This window comes from Artemia franciscana, chromosome 18 (genome assembly GCF_032884065.1).
Source record: "Artemia franciscana chromosome 18, ASM3288406v1, whole genome shotgun sequence".
Lineage (NCBI taxonomy): Eukaryota > Metazoa > Arthropoda > Branchiopoda > Anostraca > Artemiidae > Artemia > Artemia franciscana.
Genome location: NC_088880.1, coordinates 30,095,494 through 30,120,095, shown reverse-complemented (window position 1 = coordinate 30,120,095; position 24,602 = coordinate 30,095,494). Strand labels below are relative to the sequence as shown.

The window sequence follows — 24,602 nt, the reverse complement described above, 5'->3', positions numbered from 1 at the left end:
ACTTGAGGTACACGTTTTATTTTCAAATGAAATTTATTTTTTAACTGAGAATTTAGTCTGAGATGATGGTAAAGATAAAATTGATCGCATGATCACCAAGTGTCATATAGCAATTGCAAATTCTGTCGGTCCCGGTTTAGATAATTTAGGCACTTCCAGATAAGCTAGGACGATGAAATTTGTCAGGCGTATCAGGGATCTCGATTTGACCGTCTGGGAGAAGAGTGGGGGTCGGTTAATTCGGAAAAAATGAAGTATTTTTAACTTACGAACGGTTGATCAGATCTTAATGAAATTTGATGTTTGGAAGGATATCGGGTCTCAGAGCTGTTATTTAAAATCCTCACCGGACCTGGTGACATTGGGGGGGGGGGGGAGTTGGGAGGGGGAAACCTAAAATGTTGGAAAACACTTAGAGTGGAGGGACGGGATGAAACTTGGTGGGAAAAATAAGTACAAGTCCTAGATACATGATTGACATAACCGGAACGCATCCGCTCTCTTTGGGGTAGTTGAGGGAGGGGTTAATTCTGAAAAATTAGAAAAATGAGGTATTTTTAACTTACGAACGGGCGATCAGATCTCAATGAAATTTGATATTTAGAAGGATATCGTGTCTCAAAGCTCTTATTTTAAATCCCGACCGGATCTGGTGACATTGGGGGGAATTTGGGGGGAGGAATCAAAAATCATGGAAAACGCTTGGATTGGATGGATCGGGATGAAACTTGGTGGGGAAAATAAGCAGAAGTCTTAGATACGTGATTTACATAACCGGAACGGATCCCCTCTCTTTGGGGTAGTTGGGAGGGGGGGGTTAATTCTGAAAAATTAGAAAAATGACGTACTTTTAACTTACGAAGGAGTGGTCGGATCTTCATGAAACTTCATATTTAGAAGGACCTCGTAGCTCAGATCTCTTATTTTGAATCTCAACCACATCCAGCGTCATTGGGGGAAGGAATCTTAGAAAATACTTAAAGCGGAGAGATCAGGATGAAACTGGATGGGAAGAATAAAAACCTGTCTAAGATACGTGACTGACATAACCGGACCGGATCTGCTCTCTTTGGTGGGTTTGGGAGGGGGGGTAATTTTGATAATTGAGGTATTTGTAACTTACGAAAGAGTGACCAGATCTTAATGAAATTTGATATTTAGAAGGGTCTTGTGCTTTAAAGCTCTAATTTTAAATTCCGACCAGATCCTGTGACATTGGGGGGAGTCGGAGGGGGAAACTGGAATTCTTGGAAAACGTGAAAATTGGGGTATTTTTATTTTACAAATAGGTGATCGGATCTTAATGAAATTTGATATTTAGAAGTAATTTATGTCTCAGAGCTCTTATTTTAAATCCCGACCAGGTCTTTTGACATTTGGGGAGTTGGAGGGGGAAATCTTGGAAAACACTTGGAGTGGAGGAATCGGGATGAAGCTTGGTGGATAGAATAAGCAAATGTCCTTGATACGTGATTGACTGAACCGTACTGGATTCGCTCTCTTTGGGGGAGTTGGGGGGAGGGGTTCAGTGATTTGGCGAGTTTGGTGCTTCTGGACATGCTAGAACGATGAAAATTGGTAGGCGTGTCAGGGAGCTGCACGAATTGACTTGATAAAATCGTTTTCCCAGATTCGACCATCTGGGGGGGCTAAAGGGAGAGGAAAAATTAGAAAAAATTAGGTGTTTATAACATACGAGTGGGTGATCGGATCTTAATGAATTTTGATATTTAGAAGGACATCGTGACTCAGAGCTCTTATTTTAAATCCTGACCGGCATTAAGCCTCTGATTTTCCTTTTAAATCAATCTATTGATTCTTGGAATTTTGCTAGAGCTCATACCCTATGACCTCTTGGCTCTTAGCCCTTCTTGCCTCGTCACAAGTGCCATATGAGCTCTTAGCTCTTGTTTTGATATCACAGACATTAACCTCTGACCAACCTTGCTTTAGTTACCTGAAATTTATTTTTTAGTCCAACACTTTTAACTGATTCATTTTTTATTTCTCAAACTGAAATCTAAGTTTCTGACGAAATTAATTACACCGGTTATATTTTAAACATCGTTATGATCAAAATGATAAAATCCACAAGCGCTTTTAACTATTCCAATGTGCTTAGTTGGATATATTTGGTCTCTGAGATGTCTAGTCTCATGTTTCTGATTTTAATTTCTAGTTGAATTTAATAGTAAAACTGAAATGAATTGCATACCATTGTGCATATTTCTTTTTTATCATAGACCTTAACATCTGAACAACCTTGATTTAATTAGCTGTAATTAATTATTTTACTGTACAATGTCATTCGAGATAAGAAGGTGAAGTTTTTCTTGAATTTGAAACTTTAATTTCTAATGAGATTAACAAAATCAATAATATTTTTAAACAATATTACATAAATAATACAGAACCAAAAATTGTTTAGCTTATTCATTTTTTTCTCAAACTAAAGTCTAAGTTAATAAAAAAAATAATAACATCGGCTGTATTTTAGACATTGCTATGAAGGTTTCAAGATCGAAATGATACAAAGCCCAAGCTCTTTTAACTAGTTCGGTGCATTTAATTGGATTTATGTGGACTATGAGATATTTACTTTCAGGTTAATGATTTGAGTTGCTATTTGAATTTGATAGTAAAAATAAAAAATATTGCATACTATTTTGGATATTCCTTTGATATCGCAGACTTTAACCTCTGACCAACCTTGATTTAGTTCCCTGGAATTTATTTTCTAGCAAATCACTTTTAGCTCTTTTTTTTATCAAACTGAAATCCAAGTTTCTGGCGAAATTAAGAACATCGGATATATTTTAAACATTCTTATGAAGCATATTCTTCAATATGCTTAATTGAATGTATTTGGACTGTGATCTATCTAATTGTGTGTTTCAGATTCTGATTTCTAGTTGAATTTAATAGTAAAATAAAGAGGATTTATTGCACACCATTGTGGACACTCCTTTGATATCACAGACCTTAGCCTCTGACCAACCTTGCTATAGTTACCTGAAATATATTTTTAGCCAAACATTTTTAGCTGATTTTTTTTTTCTCAGACTTAAATCTAAGTTTCTAACAAAATTATAACATCGACTGCATTTTATACATTGTTATGAAGGTCCTCTAATCGAAATGATACAATCCCAAAAAGCTTTTAACTGGTTCAATGTGCTTAATTGTGTTTATTTGGACTGTGAGAATTCTGGTTTTACGTTTCTGATTTAGGTTGCTAGTTAAATTTCATTATAAAAATCTTCTAAATTTTCCCAAAGAAGAGAAAAAACTTCAGCGTCTGTTCTACATTTTTCCATAGAAGAAGAAAAAGTTGCACTTGGGTTCCTGAATTCATCCACAGAAGAGATAAAAAGTTAACTGTTCTTCCGTTTGGACACGTCTCTACTGCTGCCTTCTATTCATTCACAGGCGATTTTTTTACGCCCCAAGTACTTCCATCGATAATGGATACCGAAAGACGTACGTAATTGTGATAAGTGTATACGACACAGTAAAAACATGCTATATCTCGACGCCCAAGTTGTGGATGAATAGTAGTAAACTTCAAGCATAAATTCTTTAAATGTAGTACTCTGTGGGCCGTTATTTCAGTTTTAGAATGGATTAGAGACATTCAAATTTTTATTATGATGTTAAAACGCGCAATATTTTATATGCCATTATTCAACAAGAATAATTCATTGAATTACTTTGTGATGTTTCCGATATTTTACGGTACGCTAGAAACTCTATCATTTAGAATGTTTATTCATTACTCAAAGATACAAAAACCGAAGTTTTCATATACAAACACTACTACCAGGCTCAGAGAGAAAAAAAATGAAGTTGGTAAAATTCAGAATAATTTTACTATTAAATTGAACTACCAACTAAAATCAGAAACATGAAACCAGTTAAAAGCGTTCGGGGCTTGTATAATTTCGATCATATGATCTTAATGATAATGTTAAAAATATAGCCGATGTTATTAATTTTGTTAGAAACTTATTTTCCAGTTTGAGAGAAAAAATGAATCAGCTTAAAAGTGTTTGGTTTTTTATCATTTCTCTAAGAGGGTCCTCGTAACATTGTTTAAAAATACGATTGAATTTATTAATATCATTAGAAACTTAAGTTACAATTTTGAGAAAAAATTCCCGTTCTTATCTGGACTGACTACAGTTAAAAAAAATAATTTCAGGTTACTAAATCAAGGCTGGTCAGAGGTTAAGGTCTGTAATACACTTCATTTTTAGCATTAAATTCAACTAGCAACAAAAATCAGGAAACATGAAAGTAGATATCTCACAACCCAAACAAATCCAGTTAAGGGCTTATATTATTTCGATCACAGGACCTTCATAATAATGTTTAAAATAGAGCCGATGTTATTTATTTCGTTAGGAACTTAGATTTCAGTTAGAGAAATAACAAATTAATCAGCTAAAAATTTTTGGCGCAAAAAATAAATTTCAAGTAACTAAATCAAGTTTGGTGAGAGGTTAAGTTCTGTGATATCCAAGGAACGTCTAAAATGGTATGCTATCAATCTAAAATGGTAAAATCTAAAATCTAAAAGGGTATTTAAAATGCTAAAATCTAAAATGGTATTTATTTTTTCTATCAAATTCAGCTAGCAACTAAAACCAGAAACATGACACTAGTTACTTCACTGTCCAGATAAATCCAATTAAGTGCATTAAATCAGTGAAAAACGCCTGGGGTCTGTATGGTTTTGATCATAGGACTTCCATAACAACATTAAAATATAGCAAAGGTTTTTAATTTTGTTAGAAACAGATTTCAGTTTGAGAAAAAAATGAATCAGCTAAAAACTGTTTGGTTTTGTATCATTTCTTTAAGAAGGTCCTCGTAGCATTGTTTAAAAATATTATTGCTTTTATTTGTTTTATTTGAAACTTAAGTTTTAATTTTTAGAAAAAATTTACTCCTTCTTATCTCAAACGAAATTCTAAAGTTAAAAAATAAATTACCGGTAACAATGAAACATGTGATTTAAGTTGTTTGACCAAATTCAAATAGAACGAGAGCAATTCTTTAATCCCTAGATGGGACATTTTGATAACCTAAAAATTTCTCGTAAATAAATTCTAAGCAGGCGAGGGGCTGGTAATTCCAAATGACTCCTAATAAAAAAGGGAATAGAATTGTTGCAGAATTGATGCCCATAGGCTTGAATTATACAAATTAGGTGCTCTCATGGGAATATATAAATTTGGCTCACTCATGGCAATATGTCAATTAGGTGCAGTTGGTGACTTATATAAACTAGAGCTGTGGCCATATCCAGAGGAGTTCCATCTGACTTCTGAAAACTGGGTTCCCTTAAGGAGGGCAGTGGCTGGCTCCAGAAGCCCTGCTCCTGTCCCTATTTAGTTAAGGAGCTCATTTTATTTTCATGGAGTACCAAGGGCATTGAAATAAAGATTTATCTTGTCCGCTTCCTTTGGGGCCCCTCTTAGGTCTATACATTCCTGAAATCCATCATTTTTAATCTTTCTCATTTGGTTGGTTCCATATTATAAAGTTTTCAAGGCAGCACCATTTATCTCTCACTGTTGCCATGTTGAATTTTCAAAATAAATGAGCGAAACTAACTAGTTAAATTAGACATGTCCAGTAACTGCCAGACATTCCGGTAATGTCCTGACATTCCGGTAATGGCTGGACATTAGCAGGCTGCTCATTCACAAAGATAATCAAACCTTCAAAACCTTCTTAAGCTGTTTGGTGCTATTTATATTATTATTTATTATATATTATTTATGTATATATTATTATTTATATATTATATTTATATTATAATAATATTATTTATTATTAATAATATTATATATTATTTATTATGTATTATTATTATATATTATTTATGCTATTATTTTTTCTGAACTTTTCAACACCGTAGTTTTTTCTTGATGCGGTATATGCTACTACTAAAGACTGTATAATTTGTACATGGAAGTCATTACCATTAAAAATAAAATTCCTGATTTTTCCGAATCTTTAAGATGAACATGGTTGCGGAAGTCTCCACTAAGCAACTTGGACGATAAAATATCCTTTTCACTGGTCTTGGGTACTTTAAGCTAAGAATAAAATATTATTTTCATTTTATTTCATTTCTTTATTTTCATTTCGTTTTCACTTTCATTTTCACTGGCCTTAGTACTTTGAGACAACAATAAAATTTAATTTTTTATTGGCCTTGATACAATTTCATTGTCATTTCGTTTCAATTTTATTTTCATTCATTCAATTCTCATTTCATTTTCAATGTCGTTTTCACTGGCCTTGATTCATGTCCACTGGTCCTAGTGCTTTAAGACAAAAACAAAAAATCACTTTCATGTCAATTTCTATTTCTTTTTCAAGTTCATTTTCCCTGGCCTTGGTACTTAATATAATCATAAAATTTCATTTTCCTTGGCCTCAGTAATTTAAGAAAGCTGAAATGCCTTTAGACGGGGTAAAATAGGACCATAACATTTAAAGGTTTTAAACAAAAACAACTTCACTTTTAGAAATCTATTCAAATAAAACTGTATGCTCTTGAATGGCTTCATAAAATGTGTTTTTTCTAAAATAATAAGCCCCTCCCCCAATTCAGTTTCTTTATGGAACCTGTTTGTCACTTCAGAAAAATGTCTTCTGATTGGAAGAACAAAAACAGCACAAAAAATTATGGAGGAATAAATTTGTACAAGATTCTGTAAACAGAGCTCCCGAAGATAAGAACAAAGAATATAAAGGTATAAATAAATAAGACTTACGTGTTTAATTCTAAATCAAGTTGAAACTTATATTTCAGAGCCTTAATGTATAGTGATGTTTTCTGGAAGTGACGACCAGTCTGTAATAGAAAAAGTTAAATAAAATAGCATATTTTATATAGCAAAGTAATTATTTAATTGGGAAAATGATCATTTAATTAGCAAGGAAAGAATGATAAATTATATATTCTCTACTTAAAACTGAAATTGCTTTAAATCTGCAATCTTTCCGCTTATAAGAGACCCAATTAAGCCCGTTTTTTGTTAGAATTGAAATTGAAATTGAAAAATGAAATTGTTCTGAATCTCTATTTCTGCCTGAGAGAAAAAAATGAATAATTAATCGCTTAGATTAATTAATTAATTAAAATTAATTAAAAAATTAATCTATCGCTTATTTCCATAATGGTAAAATATGCAATATTATTTCTGCAACAATCAATTCCACATACCAATTTTGTTCAAACTTAACAATAACTGTTTTCAGCATAAGATACAAAAGCTGCTGATACAAAACAAGCACAGAAATAATGTAAACCCACAAGATCAGCAAATTATGTGCATATCACATAATTGGGCTGTATCCAATTATTACATAATTGGGCTATATCCACTGTATTTGGGCTATATCCACTGGGCTGTATCCAGCCCAGTGGTGTCGATTCACGAGAATCTACGCAGGTAGGGACAAAATTAATTTTTAAAATTTAGGGGCCTATTTTGTTGTTTATTAAATTCTTTAAAAATCAATATACCCCAAATAAAGGTAATGAAAATAGCAAGAAAAGTGTTTGTCAAAAACAAGAAGGAAGGGTTAAATAAATCTAGGGGGTAAATACTCCCACCCCCTATTACCCTCCCTAATTGACACGTCTCATCTAGCTCTATTAGTGGGTGGGACCGGGACACTTTTTTGGGGGAGTAGTAATAAGAATATTATGAAACACCCTTGAAGAGCGTATTGAGAGGTAAGCCCATCCTTTAGCTAGCTAAATAGTCGAGAAAAGAGAAAAACTTCTTAATTAGGACCTGAGGAGAAAAGTCAAAATGAAATGCTGAAAACAATACATTTTTTACCAGCGTATTTAGCATTTTTAGGACGTTAGATGCTTTTTCGTCAAGGATTTAGATACTTTCTGTAGTACATTTGGTAATTGCCGCATATATTGCTAGTTGGTAAATAACTAGAAGCAGAACCTGTCGGATGCGTAGCATAAGAAAAACCATAGCACATAATGATTTTTGAGGAATGGAAAAAGAAATCCCCCCTGCTCAAACACAGGATAAACTTTCCATACCCCAAGCCGCCCCCCCTAAAAAAAAAATTTTAAGTACAAAATCAATCCCCCAGTTACGAGCCAAAACTGAATAGGCTTGCTAAAGATGTAGTATTAAGTCTTTTTTCATTCTAATTAAACCTACTGACTTTGTTCACAGTGAGAAATACTTGCTTGGCTTGAGGCTTCAGGTTCCTGGTAAATACCTTCACCCAATTGTTTGCAGATCTGAATATTAAAGACTGGCTTTGAGCATACACATTTAACAATTTTATTTGTGGATATAGTCTTGATTCAAAAGGTGCCAATTCTTTAAAATTTAGGGGGGAAGACAATTTTCATCATTGTAACAAAAAAGGTATTTTTGAAAATTTGGGAGAGGGGTAATCAATTCACTCACTCCCCTGTACCAATTTGAATCCTGCTTACTTCAGCATTAATTTTCGCAATAGAACGAAGCGATATGAGCGTAATCAGACAAACATTTCTGATATAAGTACTTTCTTAAGCAGCTTATGCAGGTCAAGCGAAGTCATTTTTCTTCTTCCGTAGCTTAATTATCAAACGGAATTAATTCACCTACTCCCTAAGCGGAAGATAAAAATAATACTTCCCTTTAGAAAGATATGCAGAAAGCTTTCTAAACGGGGAAACTTCTCTGTAGGAAATCAATAAGTGGACAAATTTCAGCAGACACAATTTCTGGTCTTTTATATCTTCCTAGTAAAATCTTATCTTCTGCCAGATGTAATAGGAAACCGACCATGCCTTAGGTCTGCTATATATGAAAAAATAATACATGAGATAGGCATAGTCATCATGATATTATCCTTTGTTTTTCATCTAGTTGATTATTTTAAAATTTTCATTTTGTTTCTTTGTGATTGTTTAACCCTCATTTTATATTGCTTTACATTGTGTTACAAACATATTATTATTATAGACTAGTTTTCGTCTTAACTAGTGTAATAAAGGTAATAAGGAATCTACAGTCCAAGGTAAAAATAATGCTCGTTTTTGTTTCTTTATGATTATTTAACCAATGTTTTATTTTGCTTCATTTTGCTTTATAAAAAAACTGTTATTACATATTTTAAGACACAAACCAGCCCCCTTCTTAATTAGCATAATGAGGATTTATACTTTAAGAAGATTATGAACGAAGTCTGGAATGCAGATTTTATCTTGTCTCAATTCATGCATAAGGCGAATAGCAGAGATCACACCTCCCTTTCCTTTGTTAGTCTCTTTATTAGTATGTATATAGGATTAGAAAACTTCACGCCTTACTTTCTTTTTGAACCAATAATAATTCTAAACCCCCAACAGGGTCAGTGTATTACTTTGATACTAAGATGAGTCGATAAATTCAACATTACTCCTAGTGTTTTCACTGTGCTCACCAATACTCTAGCATTTTATATCATAGTATTTATTGGGTGTATATGTTTGGAGACCCCTCCCTCCTCCCCCCCAAAAAAACGGATTAGACTCCTCCTTAGACAAAACCTTCACTATGCCAAGAAGTATTTGCAATTGCTTGAGACAAAAATTGAAATTACAGGCGATATTCTGGTTAATTATTAAATAAATTGTTTCTAGCATATTTTCTTCAAAATGAACAAACAAATTTTTTTTAAGTTTTATGCATTTGCTTAATGTACATAGTTAACAGTGAAACTTGTTTTAATAAACATAGACATTATTAGGTTAAAAAGAATAGCAACTGTAGAGCATAATTTTTATATTGATAAAAAAAATACTAGTTTTTTTTCTATTGAAAGTAAGGAGCAACAACAGATATTATCCAAGGTATGGTGGAGGGGCCACCTTGTTCTCAATACACTTCTCTTTACGTTACAGTTTTATAAGCACTTATAAAAAAAAGTGCTGATTCTAATTACACGGTCCTTGCATCTCAGGAATTGTTCTTAACGAACTAGGACAAAAGGGGAAACTTTATCCCCCACACAAAAATTCCCCAGAGGATTCCAACTCCATTGAAAATTACCCCCAGATAATTCCCCTGGAGCATCTCCACGTGTAAAATGGGGTAGCCAACGAGAACGTAAGGCAAATACAACGTGATTCGTATATGAATTCTGAAAAATAACACACCCACCACCCCCTCCCTCTGAATTTTACCATGGAAAGTTCACTAACGGAAAATTTCATCCTAATCGGAAATTTTCCCGTACAATGTCCATTCCCAGAACCCCCCCCCCTGACAAATGTCGATGTGCTTCACAATAACAAATACTACATGTAAACAATGGGCTAATTTCGTAACTTGCGGCCGTTGCTATGGGGCTCTGGGGGGTCAAGTCATACCCAAAGACATAGTTTTTGAACATTCCATCTATACTGAAAAAAACGGCTATCTCAAAATTTTGATCAAACGGCTTTGGAGGAAGAAATGTGTGGGAAACGTGAATTGCCCCAAAAATTTTTTGTCACTTTACAAGGGCACTAGAGCTTTCAACTTCTGTTCAAATGAGCCCTCTCCCAATATTCTAGAACAATTAGTTCGATAGGCCACCCCTGGGAAGAAAAAATAAAGAAATCCAAATTTTTAAGGACGGGGGCTTGAAAACTCTGCAATAAAGTTCTCTAATGCGTTAAAACTGATGGTGCAATTTTCAATAAAATTCCCTGACTTTTTCGAAAATCTGGGAAATTCTCTCAGGCTAGGAATTTTTGATGGACAACGTCAGATTTACTGAATTTTATATATTTGAAAATCAGCATAATAAGCCAATTCTTCTGATCTGTTTTATTTTTATTAAAATTCTTTTTTTGCGTTTTGGTTACTATAGGGCCGAGTTGCTACTTACTTACAGCTCACGAACTGTCTGATACTTTTAACTTATTTGCATAACCCTGTAGCAATCCTGTCGGACGCTTTCTGACAAAATAAGACTGTAAACACAAAAGAAAAAATGTTTCTTCCAAAATAAACATTGTTTCTGCCCTAATGGTGAAACACAACCTTCTTTTGGTAACTTTGGCCTAGATTACTTTTGGTTACCTTAGGAGTAGTGACGGGATGACAAACAAAATTGGAAAATTTAAATTTTAAAATTTTAATTTAAAAGAAAAAATTAAATTTAAATTAAATTTATTAAATTAAAATTAAATTTAAAAAAATAAAAATAAAATTAAAAAACAAAGAAAAAATTAAATTTTTTCCTAGAATCACAATCTGGAAAAGAATCGAAAACCAATACCGGATTACTAAAACGATTTCACCATCAAAATTTTATTTTTGATGTAAATGCATTTATTGATTGGTGAAAATTGCATTCGCTATGCAAATGAATACTCTGACTAGGCTTCCAGCTAATCTCTGATTCAAGATATGCTAATTTTTCATTTAGTAAAATTTGCTTGATTCTCTTTTTTGGACCTGGGCAATGCTATCTAATTATCCTTAATGTATTCATGAACCGACCCTATTGATGTAAAAATACTATATTTTTGGGAATTCAATTTTCGCAATTGCTTACTCTCTCTTTCTGTATGATTTCTCTTTCAGTTTCTCTCTCTTTTAATTTGACGAGAAGGACAGTTTCTGGATTTCTGCATCCAGCTGCTTAAAAAAAGGCAACTAGTACTTTAAAATTTTATAAATCTTGAACAATGTATCTCGGACATAATACCAGGGTCGTCAATTAGAGGGAGAAATTACCCCACTAGATCTGTAAAAACGGAATAGTATGCAATTTCTCTCTTTTTCTCTGCAATTTTGTCCCCCATTCCTCAGTTGGTTTAGCTTTTTCCATTTCATGGAACGGATGTTTTATGTATTTCTTCTTCCATCTGCTTCGAAAAAAGATAACTAGTACTTTATAATTTTACAAATCTTGAACAATATATCTTTGGCAAAATATCAGGGTCGCCAATTAGATGAGGTAAATTATCCCCTAGATTTGTAAAAAAGGAATATTTTGCAATTTCTCTCTCCTTGTCTGCAATTTCCCTCCCCCTCCCCAATTTCTCTATTAATTTAGCTATTTCATTTGATGGAATGGATAGTTTATGTATTTTTGCCTCGAACTGCTTCGAAAAGATAACCCGTACTTTAAAATTTTACAAATCTGGAAAAAAATGTGTAACAAAATATCAGGGCCGTCAATTAGAGGGGGTAAATTACCCCCTAGATTTGTAAAAAAGGAATATTCTATAATTTCTCTCTCCTTCTCTGCAATTTCCTCCCCATTTGTTTGTTGATTTAGCTTTTTTCATTTGAATGGTTTATGCTACATCAAGCCACCTCGAAAAAAAGGATTAGAAGGGCTTTCGAATGCTACTAAGCAGGTAAGCATTCTAACAGATTAACGGAAAATTAAAACTGTTTTCCTTTGTCTAACAGAAAATATCTCAAAGAAAGCGTCATGAAGCAAAAATCTCTCTCGAAAAAAAAAAATTTTGATGAAAAGGGAATCGCGAAGAAAAAACACCTTGAAGACTAAAATCTTGAAGAAAAAGAAATCTCGAAGAAAAAAAACGCCTTGAAGAAAAAAATCTCTTAAAGTACTAATTAACACCCAGGGGTGCGCAATGCGTCATCCTCAGTTACAACAGGGGTTTCCCCGCTTGACTAGCGGCCCCTGGTCTCTAGCAAAACAAGTCTTGAACAAATTATATTATCCTCAATAAATTTGCATAGGTAAACAACTACGTAACAACCAAAGAAATCTCAAAGAAAAAACACTCCCTATAGTATTACGTAACAAACAGGTGTAAATAATCAATAATACCAGCGTCTTGACGGAGTCGTTATTAAACTTCTTTGTGATTTACGGTGAAGAAGAAAAGAGTAGTGGCTATGGGTCTGTTGAAATGGATGGAGGGGATACTACTATTAGGTTAGTATTCAAACAGATAAAAGGAATATTAAAAGCTTTTTTTCTGTCGTCTAACAAAAAATATTGAAAAAAGTGTTAATCAACAAGCTGTTTGGAATGAATCGATATTTTCATCAGCTGAATGCTCCGACAACCCGAAAAACTGTTGAATTGAACCAAAAAAATTGAATTTACCAAAGAAAGCTGTTAGTACATTTTGCTAGTGGAAGTTTCAATTTAATTTGACATAAATTGATTTTTCAATTTAAATTAAAAGCATTGTGAGCAGGGAAAACTGATATTTTTTACAAAAGAAAAGACAGTTGGATTACTGAGTTTGAATTTTCTTACTGTTCAAACTTTTATTGTGCTAATACTCTTTGCCTTAGTAGAAACTACTTCAAAATTCGCCTTTTTCAACCCTTCAACAAGTGGAACTACTAAACTGATCAGAGACAATTTGGGAGAACCATTAAACAAAGAATTGAAAAGTCTTTTAATAAGTTATATTAAGCAATTTATTAAAATCAAGCTTTTAATTATAATGGCCTTATATAAAAAAACTCTTATAACCAATTGACAATTAAAGAAGTGTCAAAAGTGGAAGGAGTTCTAAATAATACAGAATCTGAGTGTTTGATATTTATTATTTCAAATTTCTTTAAGATCATACCCCCCCTCCTTCATGTCATTATAAAGCGATTATGGATGTATTGGGGGCACATGGTCCAAATGGGTGATGGAAGGCTGCCTCATGACATATGGTGTTGGACACCCCCTGGCCTCCGCAAGTCAGGGAGACCCAAAATGACCATTGGCAGGATGTTAGAGAAGGAGGCGAAGTTGGCGAGGTCTTCGATGGAGGAGCTTTGGTTGAGGGCTCAGGACAGGTCGTCGTGGCGAACCACTGTTTGCTGCCTTATGTCCCCTCAGGCGAGGGAGGACCTGAGTCTAAGTAAGTTAAGATTTTCTGCAAAATTTTCTTTAAAATTTTAATTTATTCTTTAAAATTTCTTTGAATAACAAAATATATATTCGTTAAAGTTCTTTGAATAATCAAATATTTATTCTTTAAAATTTCTTAAAATTTCTAAAAAATTTTAAGATTTTAAAATTTCCGATGTTTTGTTTTATGCAGAACTTCCGGTTTCACCATTTTCAGTTGTTTCAAAACTCTTGATCAACAAAAACAGTTTCCATGATGCAGCAGGAGCATTTTTTTACAGCAGGAGGTATTTTTTCCCCGTTTCCCGAGGGAGACGGGGAAAAATACCGTCCAAAGATTTGTTTTATTTAAAATTATTCTAAATACAAAACTGATCAAGATTAAAATTTCTCTTTAAAAATTATGAGGCTGAGGATATTAGCCTAATTTTAGAAAATGAGGAAAATTTCCCCCGCAAATGAAGTATTCAAGATAAAAATTAAACTTTCAAATTATCAGGGAAATGCAACATTTGGAGTTATTTTCGAGATTGACGGTTACTGATATGTGTTTATTTGTTTGTATTTTTCCTAGGGTAAATCGTAAAAAATTAGTAGATTAGAAATAGCCCAAGATAATAGCAAAAGGGCATTTTACACCATTTTATTGCCTAAAACAGAAGTTTAGACCCATAGATTACCAAAATGTAATCAAGATATTTTTATGATCATCCATTAAAAATATTAAAACTAAAACAATTATTAAAACTACTAAACCACGTAGTTTGAACTTCATGCTTCCAATGTCTAACTCCACATCGCAATACCTATCCTAGTAGGTATAATATTTCAGTTAACGGGCTTTGTCGCTATTTAAAGCTTGAACATTTGACATCTGTCAGTTACTTTCTGAACAAAAAGCTAATTTTCTATGAAAAAATAACGAAGTTTAGATACAACTATACCTCAAACTATACCCTGAAAGGGTATAGTTTGATTGCACACTGAATTAACGGTAATGGCCCGCTACACCCCGAATAACGCCATGGCCCGTTACACCCCTATGTAACGGGCCATGGAGCCTTGTAGGGGTAGAAAGTTATTGTTGTTCATTTATTTTGATGTTAATAAACTGAACTGAATTGAACTAACCTGTGCTCTTCCATGTCGATAATCTGAACGGTCTAGGCTCTAAAAGAAGAGAACTGGTTAAAGTTAGTTCTTTTACCATAAAAACCTAAAACTAATAACTATATACTAAATAAATAAATGACAAATAAACACTAAATATTAAATAAAACTAGTAAATAAAGAATGTATAGTTAAATATACTCTTATTATATAGCATTAGTAGAACGCGGTAAAGTAATAGACAAAATGAGGTTAACTCTTATCGTTTTGCCATGTTTTGCCAATTTGCCATGTCTTTTTTTCTTTTCTTTTGTAGCGTTTCTTATCGCTTTTTTTTTTGCTGAGAGTTTTGCCAACCGTAATTTTGAAAATAAATCTTATCTGATACAGTCAAAATAGCAGTCTTCTGTTAATTAAACAGCATTATTCTAAGGTAATTATACAGTGTTATTTCGTTAATCATTTCATTTTATTCAATTTTATAATTAGACTCTATGGGTTCATAATTATTTCAATATAAATAATGTTATAGTTATGTTCTAAGAGTTTATGATTGTCTTATTATAAAGAATATTATAATTTTGTTTTAAGAGTTACAATTATTTTGTTATACAGAATTATTATATCATGTAATATTTTGACTGCTTCATTATAGTAGTAATTGCATTATTATTTAAAAATTATATTATAGTAGCTAAAGCATGCTATACAAGAAAAAAGGTCAGCCCTAGAAAACCTATCAACCCCAGAAAACCCTGGAACAATCTTTTGGAACAACCTGGAAGATGAACAATCTTTTCATATTTTAAAAGCATCAACTGCCCAGAAACGTCAAGAGTATTGCGAAAATGACATTTAGTGTATTCTTTCTGGAAAATTTTCTTCTTTTAGAGAGAAGGGAGGGAGAAAGAGAGGGAGAGAGAGAGAAAAAAAATCATGAAACAAAAATGAAATAATATAAAATACCCAACAGAAAAAAAGTATTTAAATGATAGTACTATGGAACTGAACGGGACCTTTTTGGAGTCTAACCTGATTGTTATTATTATTGATGAATTTATATATTCAAATTTTCTTTAAGAATTTGTTCAAAGAAAGTGTTCAGAGCTGTTGTACTGGTGATTTCCAATAAAAATGTGATATCATTCTTTCTAATAAAAAAAAAATTGTAAGACGAGAAAGCACTTGAACTTCAAACTGGTTTCCTCGAAGTACAAATTTAAACCTTAGCTGTTGATGCTGAGCGTATTAGATACTACCCCAGAATTAATTAAGTCTTTTTAACTACCTATTCATTCCAATGGTTTACCTTAGCAGTTCCAATTTCCCTAGTTGAGATACCAAGTTTTTCTTGCTGGCGGTACTGAACAGGATAAATAATTTGATAGTAGGAAGATCCAATTCGTTTAACAAGCTCTTGATTCTCCTTGTGCTCTCTCAACAATTTTTCAGCCTCCACTAAAAAAATAAACTATTAGGGAAGATTGTTTGAAGAATAATCACTGATCACCAGCAACTAACAACCTACTAATGTTGTTAGTAGTGGATTAACCAGTGGATTAACAACCTACTAACTAACAACCTACATTTGGTGATCAAAATCATACTATTCCGCAATAGGCGAAATTTTTTAGACCTTCTGTCATTTTGAATAATCATTCCTTTGAATTGTTTGAATGGGAAGCCCTGTGTAAACCAGTGTGTAAACCAGTCAGTGGACGGAAAAAAAAACCAAACATTCTTTCATGAGACTTTAATGGTTGCTTCACGCTTTAATGGTACTATCTTGCATTTCATTTTTTGTTTTTTTGTTTACATGTAATGTCTTTTGATTTACCTATTTCTCCTTGTGCTCAACATAATTGCGGACGAGTTTCCAAAAAGCCATCGTGATTATAGAAAGTTGAATAACATTGTACTTTATAAAAAACAAAATCAAATCGTTTCATTATGATTTTAAGCCTTTTTAAGCAAATTGCCAAGATCATTGATGTCACTTCTTGGAAAATCAAGCGCTTGCGGAGGGCATAGTTTCTCTTGATTTTTTTAATTTTTTTTTGCCATTTCGTAGTAACATGGATTAAAGTAACAAGGAAAGTGAAAACAAAATTTAATTTTCGGACTGTTAAGGTGAAAACTTACACAACTACACGCGTCTTGGAAGATAGGGAAAATCAACAAAAAAAGCCACCCTATGCAGTTAAGGAGTTTCCATTTTTGTCAGATGTCAAATTTGATCTTTTTACTTGATTTTAATTTTTTTTATGTTTTTGTAATTTCTTAGTAACATGGATAAAAGTAACAAGGAAAGTAAAAACAAAATTTAATCTTTCTAACTGATAAAGTGAAAACTTACACAACTACACGCGTTTTGAAAGATGGGGAAAATCAACAAAAAAGCCCCCCTATGCAGTTAGGGAGTTTAAATTTTTGTCAGATGTCAAATTTAAAGAAAAGAAAACTTGAGTGTGAATAAACAAAAATATTCAAAAGCTTTTTTAAATACAGTATTACATACAATAAAATGGATCAAGTAGACAGCTTACTTACCTAGGTAGTATTATTAATAAAAACGGTGTGCGTAGTGAATATCTTAAAAGTATAATAGTTAAGGCCCAGAGTGAATAGCTAGGGCCCAAGGAAGAACAGGAAGATAAGTCTGCAAACCAAGATTAGAATACTGGAAGCTACAGTGATGACAGTGGTCAATTTTGGTTCTGAAGCATGGGTGCTCTAATGGCTGAAGGAGGATTTGCTAGATCCTTTCCAGTATAATTACTTTCAGATTGTTTTGGGTAAGTAACTGACTGACTGTATCTCAGACAGTAAGCTGCGCGAAAAGGAGGAATAGATATCGAACGAAACCAGGATATTCATTGGACGGCACAAGGAAACGAATATAGGTATCCTGAATGCGTCAAGGCCAGAAGATAAAGATTGTCTGCATTTATGCTACAAAGAGCAGGATAAAGCTGTCAGAAGGAGTACAAGAAGAGAAATGCGAAACCAGAGAGAAGAAAAAGCAGCACTTGCCAAAGAGAATGCAAAAATGTTGACTCCAGGATGGTTTACCAACTAATCAATGAGATAGTTGAAAAAAAAATTAACGGCTCATTAGTCGTTAATGGTGAAAACGGAAACGTAATTTCAGATCCAAGAAAGTAGATGAATGATGGGCATCCCATTTTTAAAATATACTTAATCGTGGCCCACCCCACGACCGAAAAACTGTTCCTGACATCCTATTTTTACAAATTGACATAATAGCTGATCCTCCCAGCGCCGTAGAGGTAGAAGCCGCTGTCAAAAAGCTTTAAAATGGGCGTGCATAATGAGGGCTAACTATAAATTGACTTATGCTTGATGGGCTAACTGCAGAGATACTGAAAACATCCCTTCAAGCCTGTTCAAACGCATGGACTGCTATACTAGCAGCCGTTTTGAGCATGGAAATTTTCCCACGTGATTAGACAAGGGGTATTCTAGTCAGACAGTTTAAGAAGAGAGATGCTCTTGACTGTGACAATTGGAGGGGGATCAACCTGACTTCAGTGCCAAGTAAACTTTTGGCCACAATTCTACTGTATAGTTCGAGAGCAGCTCCTGACTCACATCTAAGGAAAGAACGACATAGGTTCCGGCAGGGTAGATCCTGTTCAAACCGTATTTTTATCCTCAGACTTATGGTGGGAGAGTCTACAGAATGGAATACAAAGCTTAATCTGCTTTTCAATGGTTTCGTAAAAGCATCGGACTTTATCGATCGAGATGTTTATGTAAGATTTTGAAATTTTATGGAGTACCTATTAAAGTCCACATAATAATGGCCATTTATGAAAAGAGTGAAGATTCTGTCAGAGCGAAATATGGGAAGATGCGATTCTTCAAGATTCTCCCTGAGGTAAAAAAGAAGTCCGGGATCAGCAACTCACAGACTTTTATTTTAAGGACGACGTAGTACTTCTAGAGAGGCGAAGTAGCGTTTTCAGCCACTACTTGAGACCATTGCGGATAAGGCTGAGAAAGTGGGACTAATAGTAAACATTGGTAAATCGAAGAGCATGGCCACATCCAACTCACTTTTGATCCTTAAATACAACGGAAATGCGATCGAACAACTCGAGGAGTTCAAATATCTAGGAATTTGGATAGAATATGATGGCAGAATAATCAACGAGATGAAAAGGAGAATTAGGCAAGCAACATCGGTATTCAATAAACTGAAGCTTTTATGGCGAAGCAAAAGATACTCTTTGCGTGTAAAGCTCTGTTTGTTGAATAGCAACATCATGTCCATTCTCTTTTATGCAAGTGAATGCTAGAAACTGAATGCCAGACTAGAAAATGTATCCTAGCATTTGAAAATGTCTGCCCCAGTAGAATCCTTAACATTTCGTGGCAGGACAGGTTTACGAACATAGTAGTCTGCAGACGGACAGGTCAAACGCCAGTCACTGATATCCTGAAGCAGAGAAGATGGACCTACCTTGATCATGTCCTCCAAATGTCAGGAGATTGTTTTCCGAATCCTGTCTACAAGTTGCAACCCAAGGGTTGGCGAAAAAGAGGGCCACCGAAACAAAACTTCCAATGACTGTACGACCGAGATCTGTGGAGTGCTGAGCTGTCGTTTCAACCACAGTGGGAGGAAGTCACGCCAGAGGCTTCGCTCCAGCATGTCTGGCGAGGCTTCATTGATACCTTATGTGCCATGCTTGGCCCTGGAGGAACTAAGCTCTGAGGTAAGGTAAGGGAAAATTTCTATCATGATAATTTTTGATGTCGTGCCCAGCGTTTACTTGAATAATTGTTTGTTTGGATTTAATTTCAGTTGATTCTTAGTATCATTCCACCTATAATCAAGGAGGGTACCCCACATCAAACCCCAGCTATTGAAGCTGTTCTTCAACTTTTAAGATCAACACTCTGAGAATGAAAGAGTATTTTTAGGAGTATTCGCCTGACACTACAAAGCTAGACAATTCTAGACATGGGAGGGGCTCCCGCCTCTCAATCAATCACTCCTTAAACTAAAGTTTCAATAAATGGTTGCAAAATAGGGGGTATCTGCAGTTTAGGAATTTGATTCCCTCCAAGAAAGAAAAAATGACAAATAATAGCCAAAAATGAGCTTCTTTTGTATCATAATTTCTCCACTGGAAAATTCCGTTCATTATTTCTTAGAAAGCACAAAGCATTGGCTCTTTAAAATGATTGGTTCTTAGAAAGCACAAAAAGTAAGAACAATAAGAGCGTATCTCTCTAAGGTAAATAGTGACTATTTTACTTACACACGGGATTATCTTCATTCCAAAAGGTTTCATCATAAGTAAACTCACCATCTGGAAAGCAAAAAGAAAATATTGAATTTCCACTTCTGAAGCAGTTTCATCACCTCAAATGGTGAAAGAAGTTTTGGAAGGCTATGATATCAGTTTGAACAAAGGGGTTAGGACTAGAAACGAAATAAAAATTTCGAAGTATCTTGCAAAGAAAATTCTATTTTAATGGTTTTGTGTAGATGAAACCAGATACGGGTAGAAATTCATACTCTAAACGGAAGATTAAAGTTATTTAATACAGCAAATATAAATTAAAAGGGGGTGCAATTCTAGTTTTTGTATGCAACAGACTTGTTTCCGCCATCCTGATTTTCGCCAAAAAGCTTTAGTTATATCGCGGAAAAAGAATTGTAAACTATGGAAAAAATTTTATACCAACATGTGAAAAATGTTTCAAGTGGATGTAAAATTTAAAATGGGAGCTTCGAACGTAAACAAAGTTTAGGTCAGTTTTAAAATCTTAAATGAGTATCAAATACAAAATAAAATTATCAAACATAGAATTTCTTGACTGTTACATGTAGGGTCATATCCAGGATTTTCTTCGAGGAAAGAGGGGTCAAAAAAGGATTTTTTGAGGGGAGGCAAAAATCTCCAAAAAACACATATAAAATCTGTTTATGTTCATTTTGTTACTTTTTACGAGTCAGACAAACATTTTGGGGGTGTGAGTTGGTCAATTTGTCAATTTGTCAAGTTAGTCAAGTTGGTCAATTACCTGAACAATTGTTTAGGGTCATGCAACTATTGTTAATAGATGCATTTTGACTTTTGGAACATCTTTTCTCTCTTGCAAAATTACCGCAAACTCACCGTTATGGAGTTATTGTATATTTGCACATTAGGGGGGGGGGTAAAGCATAGCATATATTAAATGTAGCAATGGTTAGTTTACCTATTTAATATGCTTTACCAAAACCTCCCTGATGTGCAAATATACAGCCCAAATTCGTTTCTAAACTATTACAGATTCACGATTTCAAATATCCGATCAACGAAAACGGAAACGATGACACTTCTATATGTGTAAATACAGGATTTTTGGGCCGGAATAACTCCATAGCGGTGAGTTTGCAGTAGTTTTGGAAGAGAGAAAAGATGTTCCAAAAGTCAAAATGCATCTATTAACAATATTTTCATGACCCTAAACAATTGTTCAGGTAATAGGAACATTGACCGGGGGGTCAAACGAACACCAAAACAAGATGAACAGATGAACAGGAAATTCTTATCGTAAGACAGTGGAATTCTAATTCGAATGAACATTTCAACCCTATGTCCAAGGACCGTCCTCAACAAAACGTAAACATATAAAAGTAAAAAGACAACAACATACAACCGAATCTTTGAAAATTGCACTAAATATCTACGACGACGCGTCCAATTGTTGAAAAAATTATTTTCAGCTGTTCCCAACAGTTTTCTATTAGCTCGTGGAAGAGTAGCTGTTGACAAGTTTCTAACAGGAACTTAGAATTTCAACAAAGATTTAAAACACATAGCGAACTAAACATAAAAAAGGGTAAAAATGCAATGGAAGCTGCAAAATACAAAACTCGTGAATAGTAATTCATTAAAATTTGGAAGTTTTGTTTTTTAACTTTAGTGCTCAAAATGTATCATCGATCTTATCCATTAGTGTTTCAGATTGTTCAAGAATTTTAGTAGCAATTGTTGATAAAAATTTTCTGTTTGTGCGCGGAAACATATTTGTTAACTATCAAAGATTCATTTCTAACAATCGGCAGAAATGCTATAACTCGGAGAAATTTTATATTGGAGCTTTGGATGATTGAAACAAATTTAAAAGATTAAAAAATTAATCTTTTAAAAATTAAAAGACTAAAAACAAATTTCGAACTTCAAAAAAAGGAATAACATGGAAATCTTGGTTTTCCGCAGTTATTTTTAATATTTTCAAGTTTTATTCTTTCACTTTTTTTGGATTCTTGCTCAAAATTTATCAGGTTTCTTCAAAAAGTTTCCGAATTGTTAAATAATTTTGCTGACAATTATTCAAGACAACTTTCCGTTTGCTCGCTAAGACATAAATTCATAACGAAACTGATACTAAAACATTTTTTTGTTACGAATAATAATTAAGATAGCCTAATGTGTATCCATGTATATAAAATGGTAAAGGATACCAAATGATCCATGAGACCCTTAAAGCTAGTTTTAACTTAGACATAACTAAAGTAATAAGTATTAGTTTCCTTATTTCCCAAACCCCCACCCCGAATAAACTTATAATATTTATTCTCCTTTTTTAATAGCCTTTAAGATCAAGAAAAATAGGTCTGGATTCTCATGAACTTTATATTTCTTAACCGACTAATTATTTGTTTCTTGATGATTCTATCTCTGTTCATTCATTTATGTATTGCTTTTAATTATTAATTTTTATTCTAGTATTATTTATTACTTTTACTCAGGAGCTTTTCTCTTTTTTCAATATTCCTGTTCAGAATTTTCTCTACCACGTACTCTGACAGAATTATCCGCAAAAAGTGGCCACTTTTTCCCCACTTGCCGGCTCTTCCCCACTTGTCGGCGTTCTAATCCCCTTATTCAGCATCACTTACACTACCTTAATGTTGCATTACCTTTAACAATAAATTAATCTAAAAAATAAATGGAAAAATACCAGACAGCAACCAATCTTTCTTTCATCCAATTATTATATGTATACCATATTTGATATAGATATGTACTGTTACATGTGAAGGCATACAAGGCCGTATTCAGAAAAAGGGTTAGGGTTTTGAACCCGCTCCCAGCAAGTGTTTGTCCGACACGTAAAAACATAATGAAAATTCAAAAACGTTTTTGACTGGTTTTTAAGAAAAATGTTGTACCCCCTCCCCCTTCGAAAATCCTGGATACGACCCTGAAGAAATAACACAACAAGAAAACAATAACAACAGATTACTGCCCTTCCATGTTTCTTGTAGGTTATATTATTTTTTTTAGATGCAGCCTAAGACTAAAAAGCGTTAACACAAACAATCGCAAAATCTAACACGCAAATCGCACAATCTAATTTAGTTCACGAGAATTAGACGGTTCAGGGTTGAATTGACTAAAGTCCAAACAATTTTATTTTTTCAAAAACTGTTCTCACTAATGTAAGCGTCAAACTTTTCCGTAACAAATTAAACGGGTAAGAGATACTACACAACCCTCGTGTAACTGAACCTTCGTGCAACTGAATCCTCGCACAAATGAACCCCTTGTGCATTCAACTGATCCCTCAGGCAACTTAATCCCTATGCACAACTGAACCCATCAGTCCTGTTGAACTAAACTCTCATGCAACTCAATCACTGTGCAACTGAACCCTCTTTTAACTGACCCTATGGAACTGAACCATTGCGCAACTGAGTTGCAATGAATCTCGTGCAACTCAGTTTAGCTGAGTCCTCCTGCAACTGGAAACAATTTATGTTCTTTCTTAGAAACAGGAAGAAGCGTTAACAATTCTTCCTTTTTCTGTTTTATTTCTCCAATGCTAATAAGGCAATAGAATATGGTAGAGAGTTGTTTAAAGTCATTTGAAAGCTAATTTTATATTTACGCGTTTTTTATATCTTCATCGTGACTATACCATCTTAAAATACCTTTTGGCACCATTATGCGATTTTAGTGTCTTTCCTGAAGTGTACAAGGCTTGTAACCGTAAAAGGTCGACCACTGAAGTCTCCATGATCAAAAACCCTTAAACTATTCAAAGTCCCCCCCTCTTTGAATGCTCCCATTCTTATTCATCTTTGAAAGTGGAAAAAAGAGTTTTGAAAAAACTATCAAGTGGGGTAAATTCTTTCCAACACAAATCTGAGCCATTAATGATTCTATTTATTTTCATTTCATCACAAAAATTAATTTCGAAACAAATTCTTGGGAACTACGTAAAAGTGCTTGATACCCGGACGTGTATTTTTTTTTCTTTCTTCTTTTCTTATGCACTAGCAGCCCACTGGAACATCGTAGGTGTCTGAAAGGGGAAACCATCCGAGGTTTTCGGAATTAATGTTAAATTCCCCAACCCGATAAAAGGGTGTGTCATTTCCTGGCTGATCTTATGTGGAACGACTCAAATGAAATGCTTTTACATAATTTCAAAAATCAAACTAAAAGAGCTTAGGGAACTGGGTAATAAAATAAGAGCTATCACATGCCCCTTGGCAACTCCTTGCCCGAGCACTCATTGAAAAGCTCTTAGTTTACAATAAAACCAAAAATCACTTTATCAGGCCACGATTTCGGCAATAGACCCATTCCAGAAGTTCT

At 33.8% G+C, this 24,602-nt stretch overlaps 1 protein-coding gene across 1 annotated transcript in view; it reads right to left on the bottom strand.

Annotated features, from left to right (window-relative positions):
* The window catches only part of LOC136038426 (snake venom metalloproteinase BjussuMP-2-like), a 224,819-nt gene that overhangs the window by 126,184 nt on the left and 74,033 nt on the right, over positions 1–24,602 (bottom strand). The window contains exons 3-6 of the mRNA XM_065721499.1: positions 20,262–20,312; positions 16,280–16,428; positions 14,992–15,030; positions 6,792–6,871 (exon numbers count right to left, since the gene is read on the bottom strand). Coding sequence (XP_065577571.1) covers positions 6,792–6,871; positions 14,992–15,030; positions 16,280–16,428; positions 20,262–20,312 — 319 coding nt within the window. The remainder of the gene's footprint in view (positions 1–6,791; positions 6,872–14,991; positions 15,031–16,279; positions 16,429–20,261; positions 20,313–24,602) is intronic.